This window comes from Rissa tridactyla, chromosome 4, assembly GCF_028500815.1.
Source record: "Rissa tridactyla isolate bRisTri1 chromosome 4, bRisTri1.patW.cur.20221130, whole genome shotgun sequence".
Lineage (NCBI taxonomy): Eukaryota > Metazoa > Chordata > Aves > Charadriiformes > Laridae > Rissa > Rissa tridactyla.
In genome coordinates this window covers 56,614,372-56,630,692 of record NC_071469.1, presented here as the reverse complement: position 1 = coordinate 56,630,692, position 16,321 = coordinate 56,614,372, and the positions used below count along the sequence as shown (strand labels likewise).

The following is a 16,321-nucleotide window of genomic DNA, read 5'->3' as shown; positions in this document are numbered from 1 at the left end:
AAATATTAAGCTATAAACAAGATAAAGAATATTGTGCACATTGGAATAATGCTCACATTGATAACAGAAACTATCTCCTGAAAACAGGGCCTGTTTTTCTATCAAGATCTCATAAGCACTATTCCATTTCTACTCAGTGAATAAAAAGCAATACACTAAGCATCTTAACAGTTTTTACAAATTAAGGATCTCTATTTAGGAAATTTACATTAAAAATAGAGCAAATTAATATCAAAGTTAGTAAATGGAGGAAAAAAAAAATGCCAGCATAGTCCATAGAGAAGAAGAAGAAATATTTTTATAGATTCAGAAACCTGGTTGTTTACAAACTCAATGCATCAAATAAAGTCTTCTTTATTTATAAAAAGGATGCACAAATGCCTATTGCTGAGAACAGCTTTACATCCTTACCCACACCCTTGTGTGCATCAATACTGGTATATTCAATAGTTCCATCATGACACCTTTTAGGATCTTCTTTATATTCTTTGTGAGCTCCTTCAGGACAGTATCGGTAGGCAAGTCCATAATCCACCAAGTACACCTAGTAATTTCCACAAAGAGTAAATAAATACAAAAAATATGCAAATAATAAATGTAACTCCCAACCATCCTCATAACTACTTAAAAAGTATTAAGAATGGTGAAGTTTTTTTTACTTTAAATGGTCCTTTTTCAGTGCTTTATTGAGATTACTACATATGATTTGAAAACAACGTGTCAGATAGGTTTGGTTGTTTTCCATATAGCAGTCTGATCTGGAAGTAATATCTTGCTGATGCAGAGGGCAAGTACAGTAAAACAGTCAGTATTGCCAATAAGATTAAATGAAAAAAAATTAAAAGAAAAGAGACATAATGTTCATAGACTTATAGCTACATTTCCTGTCCTACCCTCTGTAAAGTCAGCTGTCACATTTGAACATTACTACATACTATGACTTCTCACTAACACCACAGTTACTTTAAGAGAACTGAGACTATTTTACTTATTTCATGAGCTAAAACATTTGGGCAAGATGACATACATAATTCTGAAACTCTGTAATGCATTGTTTGAATAGTAAAGAGAAGTAAAAATGCAGAAAAATGAAAGACTTCCGTAAATCAAGTGGAACAATCAACATTTTAAAGACCAATTTTTCCAAGTAACAGAACATTTATCTGATGGGTTTCCTGAACAAAGGAATAAGGTAACAATGCAGACAGGCAAACATAATTTACCAGCGTACTATATAATTTTAAGCTTCCACCTGCAAATACCTATTTGTGAATCATTTTTTTTGTAATCTTGAAAATTTCTCTAGAATATTATTTAGGCCAAATAGTCAATTTGATAACTGTCCAGCAAAATGCATAAAAAAATTGTCGATTATTAACTAGATACAAATGTCAAGCAGAAATGATGTTACCATATAGATTCTTAAAAATGAGCTTCTGCTAGATTTCACAGGTTCAAAGCACTTGTGTTGTCAAATAGAAGGTTTAAAACAAGGAATAAAATGCATCAGAAATACCTGATTAGGGTTCTTGTAACTCATAAGAAGGTTTGATGCCTTGATGTCTCCGTGCACATATTCATGCTCGTGGACATATTCCAGAATATCAAGCTAACAAAACAAAATACAGTCATATAAATGCAGTACCCAGCTCCACCCAGCAGAGGACCTGTACTCAGCACAAAAGTGTGATTTAACCAAAAGACTTACACGGGGAAAGCAGATTAAAAAATGTATTTTTTAAACTTACTATTCTCAGGCCTAATTGTAGCACAGTTTTATGGGGAAATCGCTTTGCATTCTCTTCAAATGTTTTCTGAAGATCTTTGCCAAATCGGTCCATTATCATAAATCGATATCTAAATTCAAGGGAAAAAAAACCCAACAAACAAAAACAAAACAGCAAACTTATTGAATTGTACTTAGCAAAGTATTTTATCTATATGTTAATTGTACAAATTGCTGATTGAAAACATCTCTTAAAAGATAAACTGCAGATACACAGAAAATAAATATGTGGGAAATACCTGACTTTCTTTTTTTTTTTAATGTTGTACATCAATTCCTAACTTTTTTACATCAGCTAGTCAAAAGTTTGTCCATCAAAAGAACTGTTGTTTATTCCTGGCTAGTTATGCAAGTATAACAAGTACACTGACCTACTATAAGCTAGTAGAACTGTTTTGCAGCAGAGAACTACTAAAACTCCTTTGCAGCACAGCTGCTTAGAGAAAGACACTAGGAAACAAGAACTCTTACACAAACAGACATAACATTCAAGAGCAAGCAACAAAACCCCTTCACGACATGGAACAATACTAAAAACTATCCCTAGACTGAAGACAAATTTAACTAGCAATTATTCTAGCTCATAGATTAAGTAAAAAAAAAAAATATTCCTAGGGAAAATAAAATAAATTTAGAGAGAGCACTAAGTCCTTTATATGTGTGAGTGAAAATACTCTTTAAGCACACATCACACCAGAAGAAAAACTTCAAAAGTAGTCATATTATTCAAGGACTTACACATTAGAAGTCAACTTTATTTTAATTTAAATATGAATAGCTGCTAAACCACATATGTATAGCATCACTGCATTACAGCAATGCTCAAAACAAATGAAAACTAATTCACAAAGAATATAATAGGCACAAATACAAGTAACAAACTGAGTACAGATAAATGTACCTATTCGTCTATTCCTTAAACACACCCTGTTACAAACATGAAACTCTCTAGCAGAAATGAACATGAAGATAGGTGGAAAATACATCTTATAAATTAGGTTAAAGGGGACAGTGGTTATGGATGAAATAAATCCCAGTATATGCCAACAGAAGAATATTCACCTGTTTCCATTTTTTTCATGCAAGCCAGAACCCCAATATCTTGGTACACCTAAGTATTTCAGTTTATGGGACTTAGTCCAATTCTGAACTGAAAATATAAATCAAGATAAGTTAATGAATTTGCATCAGTACAGAATTACATAAAAAGGGAGTACTCTCATCGCTTACAGTTTCTGCATACATGTGAGCTGCTTATTTCACGGAAACTTGTATGCAAAGTATACTGGAAAGTTAATGATGTATCTGTTGTAGGGACAGAGATGCAACTAAAGTTTCAATTTAGACAATACCGTCAAAACAACTACAAAGAACATCTTACCAAACACCCCTGATTTTACTATATGTCTGAATCAGATCTCAATCATTTAAAAATAATTTTGAAAATGACCTTAAAAGATTCTCTTAAAGTTCGACCTCTAGGCTCTCTTTTCCTAAATGCTTGTAGTTCATTAAAAACATTTTAATAGACTGCTTACTTTCATCTGGCTTAGCAGCTCGCATGTAGAACTTTAACTCAGTAAAAAGAGGTCCATTCTGGCTGGGTTCCTTTAAGACAATTTAAAATTAGTTAAAAACTGCTGTGTTAGTGCCTAATAATTATTAAAAGCTCACAAAACGTAACATTCACCCTATAAAAACATATTCTCCTTCAAATGCTCTACGCAGTGCTGATAAACACAAACAAAGGTTGGCTCTAAAAAGTTATTTTTATTATAAATTTCTTAACATTAAGGGTATCAAAGAATTCTTTCCCATAACAAAATATTAAGAATTACAAATTAACTGAAATGTATAGAAATATTACCAATAATTGGCAGCAAAAGTTTAGCAGAGAACATTGTACAACATTATCTCAGATTTTCCAGATTATAGCTGGATTGCATCAATTGCAATAGCCATTAGCGAGCCTAAAATAACACCTGCAATGATTTGATGGAAAAATCTTAACAAAAGTTAAATTCTTGCTAAACTTAAGGTAAAAATCAAGGTAACCAAGGTGAAATTTACAAGATAAAAATTGCAGAGGATTTCACAATTTCTCTTAAACTAAATTATAAGGACTACTACACCTATTTTGACCTCAGAGTCTATGTTGTATTTAAGCTAACAGAAGGTATTTCAGTTCCGTTTTCTAGGGACAAATCTACGGTAACCACGAATTCCAAGTAAAGTGCAAGAGAGAAGTCTGTTTGAAAACACCAAAGCTTTGAAATACCGCAAGAATTGCAAATGGGCAAGTACCTTAACTCTGCATTTCCAGAACTTAGCACAGAAAAAAAAGTGATTTAAACTCTTGCAATTTCTAAGTGATTGATTTTGAGATAAGCTTAAGCAATTTACTTTAGTCTAGTTACTCATATATGTCCAAATTCATTTTATCTCAGTGAAAATACCCATTTTGGAATATCCTACGCTTTAAAAAAGCTATCAAAAAAAAAAAGTATGTGATTACTGGCAAGAAACCCAGAAAGAATACAATCGTGTGATATTAGCATACTTTTAATTGTAACTTTTAAATGCAGATGTAATGACCCAGAAAGCGGCTAAAGGCCAGACTGTACCACTCAGCTAATAGAGATTTACTCCTGTCCAACACTAATGAAGCACCGTAAAGAGGTTGAACACACTGATGAACGTGAGCTTTAATGTGCATCTGATGTATTGGCTCAGAGACAGAGCGTGAAGATGGGTGAGAAGGAGAGCAGACACCAGCTTAGGCACTGCTCCTGGGCCTGGACACTTGATTACAAAGCTACTGCCTATCTCCACCACCCTTTTTCCAGCAGCGTTGCCCTGACAAACAAGGGATTCAAGACATCGGTTTTCTGGCCCCTCCTTGTGGGACCAACGTTCAGACTCAAGCCACGAACCAGAAAAAAAAACCCAACGAGATCAAAACACATAAATTTTGGTACATGCATATTTACATTCAGTTAGCTTATTTATCCAATATGGACAACAAATTAGATTATATATACAGAGGAGAAGGGTTGAATAGCTGAATTCTTATACTGCAGTTATCTCGAACAAATGTTACTTAACCTATTCACTTGTTTCTGTGTAGCATAATCCATTAATACTCTAACTTAATTAGAATATAAATTATACATATTATTTTGATTCAATTTACACAGGTTTGAAAAATGTTATCGTCTTACTGAAATACAGCAAAAAACTGTAGGTGTTAAAAAGTCTTAAAATATTTATCTTTAAATAAATTATTCCACAAAAAATTATGTCTCGGTGCTGAAAAAAAGATAAATCTTTCTCAAGTCGGAGCAAATGCTGAAAATCTGGTATCATTTCATACTTGAGGGGATGGATAAATGATTTAACCACAAAACAGATCTTCGTGTTGACTATGAAGCTGTTTCCCCATAATACCATTAATTCTACATACAGATAAATAAATGCATACGCTATGTTAAAAAGGCTCATATAATGATGTCCAATATTTGCCATACTCATCATCTTATAATATGCTAAAACCAGAAAGACTTCAAACATAAATTTCTACAACTTTACGCCCAGGGTCATTCTAAACACATGATTTGCAAAACTGAAATTAAAGTCTAATTAGAAAAGATATCGTAATGAAAGAGATTATGGAGTACGTGTCGAAACCCAACAAATTTCTTCAAGTAGTTATTTTAAGAATTCTGATCTTTTTCAGTCAGCAATTTAATGAAGCGTTATTAAACTCTGCATCCACTCCTGAACAATGACATCTGAAAGGTCCACATGTTAAAAAGCATTTCCTTTTTTACTAAAAACTGTGATTCATTTCGTACTGCTCAGACATCAATACTATGAGGATATGTCAAAGACTAAGCCAATTTCCATCCCGCTTTAATAGCTTAATTTCAAGAACATTACTATAGAAGCACGTATTTTGTTAAACACTAATAATTGTTCAAAGCTGTTAACCACTTTGCTTCAGCTGATGGATCAACTAGAATTCACCCAGGCTTTAGAAAACAGGCCCTTATCTGTAGTTGTGTTATACTAGACTGTAGAGGCATAATACGTTATGGGTCATTTGTGAGGGCAGCACAAAGACTGGGGCTACTTTTTATTGCCATAAAGACAAAATTATAAAAGACAAATTAAAAGTGAGTAGTCATCTGGGAGATTAGCAATGGAGGTATTTACAAATTGCTGCAACAAAGTGAATCTAGCATAAAAGCAACCCAGAAGTTATGGCAACTCTTCTTATATTCAGAGCCCAAAGTGGAAGAGAAGCAGATGGACAGGTTTCAAACTCAGGGGAAGAGGGAGGATGCAATTACACACAGCATAAAATAATGTCTGTCTGATGATTTTCCAAGCAAGTCAAACTGGATTCTTCCATGAAAAGTTAAATGGAGCTCTGCTTCCTGATCAGTGCAAACTCATCAGGAGCCAGTAATTAGGAGCCATTGCCTCTCAAAGGCAAGCCACCACTGATAACTTGAATGTCTGTTATCTACCTCTAACAGGCCACAGCTCCTGCATGATGGACACCCGCTGCCCTTGATGGTACTGGTTGGTCATACAAAAGCAGATCGCCACCATGCAATAGCTGCAGGCTGGGACTCCCGGTCTGTGTGGAATTCCTGCCCACAAACACCCAAGGCAGCAGCAGCATGGTGATGTTCAAAGTGTGGTCGTTTGGCATTTCTATCGTAAGTGATGCTCTTTTCAGCAAGCAGACACGTTTCAGAAAGAGGGTCATCAACAGTATCTTGGGGTGTCCAAACAGTATCAAAACCAGTACTCTAGAATTTCCCTATAGTCAGCAGATATAAATACCAAGATCAAAGGCACACACTAACTAAAATGTATTTTATTCTAAATTAACCTGATATTCTACTTTCATGAACAAATGTTAAAAGCATTAACACATTTACATAAGTGGCCATCTATTGTGGTAAAGCATTTCAGTATCGCCATATAGTTTAATAAAATAAAAGATTAAAACATTGCAGTTCTGAACTGAACTTTTTTTTTTTTTTTTTTTTTTTTTTTACAATGTGAACTTCTTGTACAGTTTTCTGGTATTTGCTTTCGTCACAGGACCAGAAGTACCACCATGATAATGAATGAATGGTTTGGATCTACTATGGATATTCCCATATTCCCACGTTTTTTACTAAGACTTTAATCAGGGAATCATATACAATAGTAAGGTCTATATAAGATAATCCAGCAAAATTTAAGAAAAAATACTTTATACCTTAGGAAGAGGACATTACAGCCAAATAACGTTAAATAAATATTTTTTATTTTATGATTAAAAACATAAGAAAATTTCAACTAATAAAAAGAATTTGCTGATTTGCTACAATGGGCTAAAAATGAGCTATCAATGCTTTTTCTTCTCCCTAATCATTAGATTAAAAATATTATGTATCAATGCCATTTTAATTTAGTAGAAATTAGAATACGTATGTGTTTTATGATACAACATTTAAAGGACTATTTCTGTGGGGACGTCAGGAATCAAAGTTTTGCTGTTTGTACTCCCAAGCCATCTGTCAGCTTACCAACATCCAGTGGTGAGCAACAGTTCACGCAGATTCACTGCTGAATCACAGAAATTCTCCAAAAGCTAGCCAGATTTCATTAATTTTGTGATATTTGGGCTGTTTACAGGAAGCAGCAAATGAAACAGAATCTGATCTATTTCATGAACCTTTATCAACTTCGCTGGTGTTCCACCCTCATACATAGGCGTCCCAATTCTCAGCAGTGTTCCTCTGTATCACCACACTTACTTTTATTTTAAACGGCACTATGCGATTGCATTATTTTCAGTCAGATGATGTTTTAAATGACACATGCTATTCTAGAACAAACGTTTTAAAGTTGTGAAGTAAAGATTCAAGCACTCTCTTACCACTTTTGCAACATAAGGTGCATCACTGCCAACCGACTTTGAAGAATTAACATCAGCTGTTAAAAAGGAAGCGCTTGTTAGTAGTAGGAGAGGAAACTGTCACAAAACAAACTTATTTACTATACAGCATGGACAAACAAACAACAAAGCTATTAAATACTGACATATCTCAGTACCTTAGACTTTGGTAAGAGAACTACTCTATATGGCAAGACTGCTCTACATGGATATGGTCTTGCATTGTCGCTTCTACTTCAGGAATAAAGGCAGTTTACTAAATAAAGGAGTTCTTTTTTATAGTTCAATAACTTTTTCCTAGTCAATAGCATTTCTTTCATTTTCTAGGACTGTGATGAACATACACAGTTGCGGACATAAAGATGAAAAACACATTCTCTCTACTATTTTGCCATGTCACATATCCAAAAGTGGCTTTCTGTTACTACTATGCTGTTATTTGTGACAGAAGGAGATACAGGTATGAAGGGCATCAAGTTAGGCAAGCACGAAGTACAGGAACAGTCAGAGGCACAGCTTTGTGCAAATGATGGGGAAACAAATGCGGAGCAAGCTTTGGCTTGAACAAAGCAGGAATTCTTAACATGAAGGACTACACAATTTGAGTGAGCTGGAACTCCAGCCTCAGTAAATTTAGTAGCTCATTGAGCAAGGCTGAGTAAGTACTAGAGAGCTTCTTTGGCAAGAAGCCACCCACTGGTCCTGTTTTTCTTCTTAATCCACTTATGCTGCAGTCTGTTCATTTTGAAAGCAGGACAGCTTATTAATATTTTTTTTTCAACTCAGTATGAATTCAGTGCAACTTTTTCACCAAGAGGAGGAAGACCATAAATGCATAGCAAAAGAAAACCTTGTTATCATGATCACATTAACTTTCATACCTTCAAAATTGTTTGGAACATGACTAGGGGCAATCAATGTTTTTAATTCCCTGAGGTATCCTCAAGATCTCTCTAATCCATTCATCTGTTCAAATAACAGAAATACTAAGTATGGAACACTATCCACTAAAATTTTTCTCAAAGTCAATAAACAGCATTGAGAAACAAGATCTGTGCTGATGCTTTAAACTGCAAAGTCCAAGATTTCAATTTGTTTTGAGCATTGGTTACATAAAAAAAAAAAAAAGGTATATGACATGTCAGGAGTTCACAAGGCAATGAAAAAGTCAAAAGCAGCACCGAAGTGAAAACCAGCCAAAATACCAGCTGATCAGTAGCCTCCATAGAATATGCTTAAACAGTTTCAGTTCAGAATATGTGATATAAGGACACTCATTCAAAAAATCCCTTCTTTCAGCCAGACCAAAAATAAAATTTAAATAAATACTACATTATCCTTTCACTGCTGAAAAGTAATAAAGATTTTGGTTTAAGAAAATGAATGAACTACCAGTGGAATCTCAAACAACCACAGTTCTTACAATGAGCATTTGTCCACTCTTGTCTTTTTTTCCAACATCACGAACCAAGCTAAGGTTCTAGTAAAAAAGACTACTTGAAGACACTCTGCATTTCTAACTTAGGGTCAATTTTTAATTGCCTTGAATAAGGATAAACATCTTACACGAAGGATAAACATTTTGAAGCATTATCAAAGATAATTAACTTACCAAGGTATAGGCGTCCAAAGCCTCCTTGCCCTATAGGGACACCTAATTTCCATTCTTTTCTTGATGTATCTGCTAGAACCTCCCCCACAGCAAACACTTCAGCAAGTTTCCTTTTTGCAGGGGCTCTTTTCCCAGCAGTCTTCTTATTATATGGCATTTTCCCTGGAGGGAGAGGAAGGAAGGGAAGGAAAAAATAATAAAAAGCATAGGTTACGTGCTGACCGGTCTTATTTTATGTAGAAATCTGTTAGAAGCATGAAAAAGTATGCATTGTTTAAGTTTTAATTTGTTACTACAAAGGTACTCTAAAAGAAATACAGTAGTTTCTTTGCATGAATTCTAAGTGAAAAACAACTGATTTTTCCAGGCATCACAAAAAAATTTGACAGCAAAAATCTTCACAAAAGAAACCTATTAGAAGACCTTGTATAATACAGGCTAGAAAAAACCCAGAATCTGTCTTACTCAATCAATCACAACCAATCATAGATCTAAACTTAAAAAAAGTAAACTAATGAAATAAAGCTCATCAGTTTTCCTGATGAAAATACAAAAAAAAAATTAAGCCATTAAGCCAGTTAATTATTTTTTCCTCCTGTATAACTGCAAGCAACAAAAATGAAAGCCTGCATATTGTTCACAGGGCAGCTTTTAGTAGACCATCAACAAACTAGTACATAACTACCTATTTTGAGATCATAAATGTAAAGTATTACCGTTGCCTTCTCACAGCCTCAAGACTCAGATAAGCAGTATTTCCAGAAGTAACATAACGGCCCACTGGAACCAAACCCGCACATCTTGCTGCAGAACAGGTCTCATTTTGAGCAAATAAATGTTTTAAGTTTTTAGCAGAGACAGATTTTGATTCAGGAAGAACTGAGTTCGGCAAAGAGTGCGCTAGATCTCTTTAAACAAAAGGCCTTTGTGATACGTTTTACAAAGAACTGATCTTTCCCTCTTATCCTATGAAGATACAAGCATACAAACAGAGACACGGTTATTTTCTAAAAGATACCGTTCTGACTGGTGGGGTTTTATTACTTTTATTTTACTTGGGGAAGCGGAAGGAATATTAATACACAGTTCAGGAAGTTTCTGGATAGCAAAGTATCTTTTTCCTATTAGTCTAGATACTCAATACAATAACCCTAAGCCAAATACAGTTACTTAACATCAGTTTTCCTCTTTCAGTTCTAATGTTCCTCTAGGACTTTTTTTTAATTTCCCAAGTAGAAAATTACGTAACTATGACAGCTGTTCCAAAAGTGCTCCCACCTCTACAAATCTCTTTTCAGACTGGGTAATACCTTCAGGAAATCTTCTTCCCCAAATAACGTCTGTCACCCAACTAACATCGGAAGAGAACAGCCCACTCTTTTCTCTACATTTCTCCCATTACTAAATGCAAGAATAACTATCAAGTTTCCCAAAAATGTTACTCTGTCCGCAAATACCCAGCTGCAATTGACCAAATCCCTAGGTGTGGAATGTGACAATGGCTGGAATACTCCACGGGGATGGGATGTGCCCAAGGAGCTCACTAAACACAAAAGGAACTGGTGGGTGGCCTTTGTTTTAGGTAAACAGCTAAACAACAGTTGAGTGGAGATCAAAATTGTTAAGTGGATCAAACAGCGGTGTAAACGTCTCCCCGAGTTAGTCAGGCCAGCGTGGGGGGAGTGAATATGAGGCTTAGCTCAACATAAGAGTATAAAAACTAAACAACTATCAAAAGAATTTTGAAGAGAGCAATGGGCTTGAACTGGTTTCAACCCAGGTATTCCTTTCCGGTGGCTGGGGACACCAGCATCATGACAGTAAGCATGTTATAGAGACAAGTAATGGGAATCACATCGGTATTGTGACTGAACTGCATATTGCAATTGCTGTATGTTGCAAAGTGTAATTTACATTTGTATTGTTTTCAGTATATTTTATAATCACTCCTAAATCAGAAATCCTGTATAACATCGACTATCTTCAAATATGTAAATTTGACATTACATATTATGCCCTCCATGCATTGAAGACCTAAAAGAACCTGGTCAGAGCGTATTGAACTCTGTCAGCAAGCAGTCTGCAGGCACCACAGTCATTCAATATAGGAATAAACGCAGAAGAGAACGTGTATGATTCCATGCCAAAGAAAAGTTCTGCTTTTTCAGCATCCTTACGAATTTGAGAAGTAACTTTGTGTCATAGAACCATGGCTGAATACCTACTGCAGTTAAACAAATAACTTCAACAAAAAAGTATTAAGAAATACCCACATCACAGGAAGAGACTGGTTTTTTATCAATACCTACATTGCACAAACTTACTCATTATCACAAAACAGGATGTTTTAATTCTGCATTTCTTTCCCACATTCCCACTTACTTCTATACAGTAACATTCTCCCCTGTATTCAAGATATAGTTTGGGCATTTTACACTTAAATTTTAAGACTAACTTTACCCACAGCTTTTTCCATACCCTGTCTTCAAGAAACTCCTCTCTTTACAACTCTTCATCTTTTTTTTTTTTTTTTTTTTAAATTATGTTCAAGTACTGTCTTAGAGGAAGGTTCTTCCTCCATATTTTCTCCAGGAGAAAAATGGGACTTCCAAGCACCAAATCCAATTCCAGCAATCTCGGCTAAGACCACACCAATGAGAACATAACACCTTCTGGTGGCAAAGCACCAGAAGGAACACAGAGTAGCGGCAATGGCTGGCTACATGTTGATATCACTTACAAGAGCAGGCCAAAAAGATCACAGCAGACCTTTAAGCAGCTCCTCAGGACACCCAGATCAGGAAAAGGCCTGACACAAAGGACAAACTGAAACCATCAGAAGTGGTAATGAGAAAATAAAGCAGAAGCCTTGAGCCCCAAGGCTGACTCAGATAAGGAGGGGGAAAAAAAAAGCGCAAAAATCATCAGTGTTGCCTAATGACTCAGATGCAGGACAAAAACCACGCTCACTGTCATCTAAAAGGTACAAAAACATATACAAAGTGAGCATACTGTCTTCAAGCTAAGAACAATACGAGAGACATAAACAGGGCTTGAAGGACCGCATCCCTTGACCTCTGAGCTAGTATAAATAATGTCAGCAAGACTTGCGACACATGCACTTAGGTGCCTGAATGCTGTCCAGTAAAAGAAAAATTTGTAGCCCCTTTTTCGATAAAGCTAGCAAGGCAGTGAAATAAAACTATTGATATGCTTCACATCTTTGACATTCACAGGGAGCGTCTTAATAGTAGCCTTGCTTAAAAGGGAATTAAGTTTACTTAAAATAGGTCCTCGAGAGTATTAAAGAAGGAGATGGTGTTTCCCTCTTCCCCCACACTTTTTTTTTTGTTTAACATGGTCAATAATTGTATGCCTGAAGGTATTCAGTTAAAAAAAAAAAAAAAGAAATTAATGACAACTTCCCTTTACCCATCAAAGCAAAAATTCAAAATGGACATAAGTCTGAACGTCCCCAGCTGGGAACCCTGCCCTTAACAAATACACTAGATACACATACATGGTTTCTTGGCTGTCTATATTCATATCCATCTGTTAAGATGGCACTGTGCCTACTTACAAGTTGGTCAAACTATCAGTAGGCCATAGGTGCCAAACACTGATCGCTTTCAATGGGCAGCATGCACAATACTAAGCACTCTCTTTTTTACAAAAAAGCTGTTATCCATGGAAATATTTAAGCAATGGCTGCACATGCTTTCACATTTATTTGGACAAAACCATTCAAGGATCTTCTATTGATTGAAACTAAAAACACCTGGAGACAGCAAAAAATTTCTACATGAAAATATAGAACTGGGGAAAAAAAAAAAGACAAAAATAATGAAAAAAGATAATGACATTTTAGTGCAAATTCTTTTAAAATTCACACACACACAGAAAACAAAAAAAAGAAATCACCTTTAACTTGCCTACATCTCAATTACCTGTCTCCATCAGTAAATGGAAATATTTTGTATCCCACAGGTATTGTGAAGCTTAATTCATTAGTGCCTGCAACCACGCTGAAGTCCTTGGAAACAGAGTGCCACAGATGTCAAGTACTATACTATCATTCAAGTATCAAACAGACCTGACCCTACTTAGCTGGGGTACCCGACAAGAACAATTTTCAAGGTGCATGATTGTAAACAGCAGCATTTTGTGTGGCTACAATATGCTCAAAACAAAGATTTTGCTACTAACAGGTATGAATAACAGAAGTCTATTTGTCTAAACTCGCTCCAAAAGCCTCTTAGTACTACAAAGGCTATTTCTCCTGCTTCTCCCAAATAAAACATCTTGTAAGAAACTGAATACACTGTACTTGAGATATACAGACAATTTTGCATCAGTAGTGCTATTAGTGGTGTTATCTTTACAAACGTTGTCTGCAATGGTTGCTACTCTAGCGATACTTGAACTCTTAGAATAAATATGAATAGCCACTTCTCAACTTGTGCTGGCATCCAATCGCAATAAAACTCCAAAATTAATACAAATCAAATTTATTTTGAAGGAAGTATTTCTGCTATGTGGCAAGTCAGGCTGGTTTCTTCCTGATCCTCCTCTTTTATTCAATGGAAATTGTCATTTTTATTGTTCTTTATCTCAGTAGGACCTATTTTCATTCTCAACACAGAGAAGGCATGCTGGTGACCTGTGCTTCTCTTCATGAATAGGTAGTCCCAGCAAGACCTGAAATCTATGCATCGTTAATACAGTTCATCAGTCATAGCAAGACATCTAAGTCTGTCTGCAAAGAAGGAAATAAAAGACAAGCAAAAAAACAAAAGCAAGTTTTTGCTCAAGGAGTGGGAGAGAAAGAATGTGACACTTTAAGACTTATAAATATTGTAGAACTGTTTCACAGGAGGGACCACCAAAAAAAAAAAAAAAAAGTACCTGAAGTATCATTGACTTGTAATACCAAGTGATGTAAATGGTGAACAAAGACTATCTTGCAGAAGCTGGACATTCTGTGACTGGTCTATCATTGTGTTACATTTTTGAGTAGCACTATAATCTCATTTCCTGGTGATTAAGATATCTAACAATTAATAGTACTTATGGAAGAAGAGGCACCAGGGTTCTTTCCCCCAAAAATAAGAAAAAGTAATTTTAGACAAAATGATTAAATGTACATTTGTAGATAACAATTAATGAGAAGCATTTAATCACAATAGTACCATACTGGACAAAGAATGTTTTTGGGTTTTTTTCTTTTTTTTGATTTTTTTTTTTTAACAAGCACACTGCTGCGTGGCAGTCTTTTATAGAATGCAGCTTCTTCAGAGATAAGAAACAGTCATTTACAAGAGGAATTATTGCGTTGCTAACTAATTTTAAACTGCCTTCTCAAGAATACATTTTTATCTTCTGAAGAGTATTTAAGGTTCTCCTGAAAATCCTGAGCATCACTCAGACAGTTATTGCAATAAAGAACACAGTGATCTTTATAAGGTACCAAATCATCTGTCACTCCAAATCGCCTCACCACCAAGCCAACAGCAAGTGTACCTATGCATGTAAGTGAGACATTTAACAGCTTTATGATAGTTTGGCATACTGTATAAAAATCATCAGCTGTGAAATTCATTAGGAGTCCTACCTCATTTGAGGATTATCCCCAAGAATTAAGTGGGGAGCTTATTCCTACAGAGGAAGGCAGAAGACTTTTGACGCAGTAGTAGCTACGGGAAGCTTCACAATAGCTTTTATATTTTTGCTAATGATAAAAAGGGCCTATGGATTCCCTTAAGCACAAATTGAAAACCAAAGAAACCAGGCTGGTTCACCCTGCCTACAATCACCCAAGTCTTAAACAAGGAAGGTAAATGGCGAGAAATAGGAAGTGAAGAAAAGACATGACCGCTGACAAGACAGAAACCAGCTTATCCCAGTTCTGTCCCAATCCTAAAATTGGAGATTTTTATTTGTGATTTGTAGGCTTGTGTTAAAAAAAAAAATAAAATACTATGTTTAGCTTAAAGCAAAACCCAGGAATGCCTCCCAACCAAGGTACTACTTTGTTTGTTAGCCACACCAGGATGTTCCTGAAGGTGACAAACCTTTAAGTGGCACCGAGTATAGCTTTTATTCCACCTCGCCTTACCGCTAAAAAAAACAAAACAAAACACAAAAACCAGGAAGGAAAGCAACTTAGGCCGCTGCCACCAAAGGCAGCTTTAGAGGAAGGGGCGGGGGGGGGGGGGGGGAGGTGCAGCGGACCCCAAGGGTGAAACTGTGCTTTTACCCACCTGCCCCCATTCTCTGCCTCCCTGACGGCACAAGGAGATGCCTTCGGCCTTCCCTACCCACCCTGGTAGCAGACGAGAGGGAGGAACAGGGCCCCGGCGGTACCACCAACCTCCTTAGCGAGGGAAGCGGGAAAACCCGTCCGGGGCCGCCAGGCAGGCCGAAGGGGAGGTGAAACAGCTCCCCAGAAATCTCCTCCTAAATAAAAAAATAATAAAAATTACACTCCAAAAGCAGACGCCGGCTGTCAAATACCTCCTCCGTGCCCAGGCCCGGCCGCCGCTCCTTCCGCCCCGTCTGAAATTCCCGCACTGCCAGGGGCCCTGAGGCGGCCCGCCCGCCCAGGCGCTCACCTCCCAGCATCGCCCTCGCCCATTGGTCGGCCTCGCCGCGGAAGGCCCGCCCTCGCCCCGCCTTGGCGGGCGCGGTGCCTGCTGGGAAGTGTAGTCCGTGACCTCCGCGGGCTGCCGCCCGCTGAGGTCACGGACTACACTTCCCAGCAGGCACCGCGCCCGCCATGGGCCAAGAGCTAAAGTGATTCCAGAGGGTAACCGTACGAAATCTCGGCGGTTTAAGCCGAAATAAGTTTGGAAAGGCCTTTGTCAGGCTCATGCCGTGTGGTGATAACCCTTGTCAGGGAAACAGGGCAAGACACAGGCTGCTGGGTGTCCGGGGGATGAGGTAACGCAGCAGTTCTCCATCTTGT

General features: G+C 36.8%; 1 protein-coding gene across 7 annotated transcripts in view; it reads right to left on the bottom strand.

The window, feature by feature from the left end:
• The window catches only part of VRK1 (VRK serine/threonine kinase 1), a 36,294-nt gene extending 20,321 nt beyond the window's left edge, over positions 1 to 15,973 (bottom strand). For 2 of the 7 annotated variants that reach the window (XM_054201048.1, XM_054201053.1), the window contains exons 1-8: positions 15,618 to 15,828; positions 9,358 to 9,519; positions 7,728 to 7,783; positions 3,325 to 3,394; positions 2,849 to 2,936; positions 1,749 to 1,857; positions 1,517 to 1,609; positions 412 to 544 (exon numbers count right to left, since the gene is read on the bottom strand). In XM_054201048.1, coding sequence (XP_054057023.1) covers positions 412 to 544; positions 1,517 to 1,609; positions 1,749 to 1,857; positions 2,849 to 2,936; positions 3,325 to 3,394; positions 7,728 to 7,783; positions 9,358 to 9,519; positions 15,618 to 15,627 — 721 coding nt within the window. In that variant the 5' untranslated portion in view covers positions 15,628 to 15,828. Of the gene's footprint in view, positions 1 to 411; positions 545 to 1,516; positions 1,610 to 1,748; positions 1,858 to 2,848; positions 2,937 to 3,324; positions 3,395 to 7,727; positions 7,784 to 9,357; positions 9,520 to 10,073; positions 10,094 to 15,617 lie in introns of those variants that run through there. The other 5 variants (XM_054201049.1, XM_054201050.1, XM_054201051.1 and 2 more) reach the window with 5 other exon arrangements.
• Between the last annotated feature and the right edge of the window lie 348 nt (positions 15,974 to 16,321).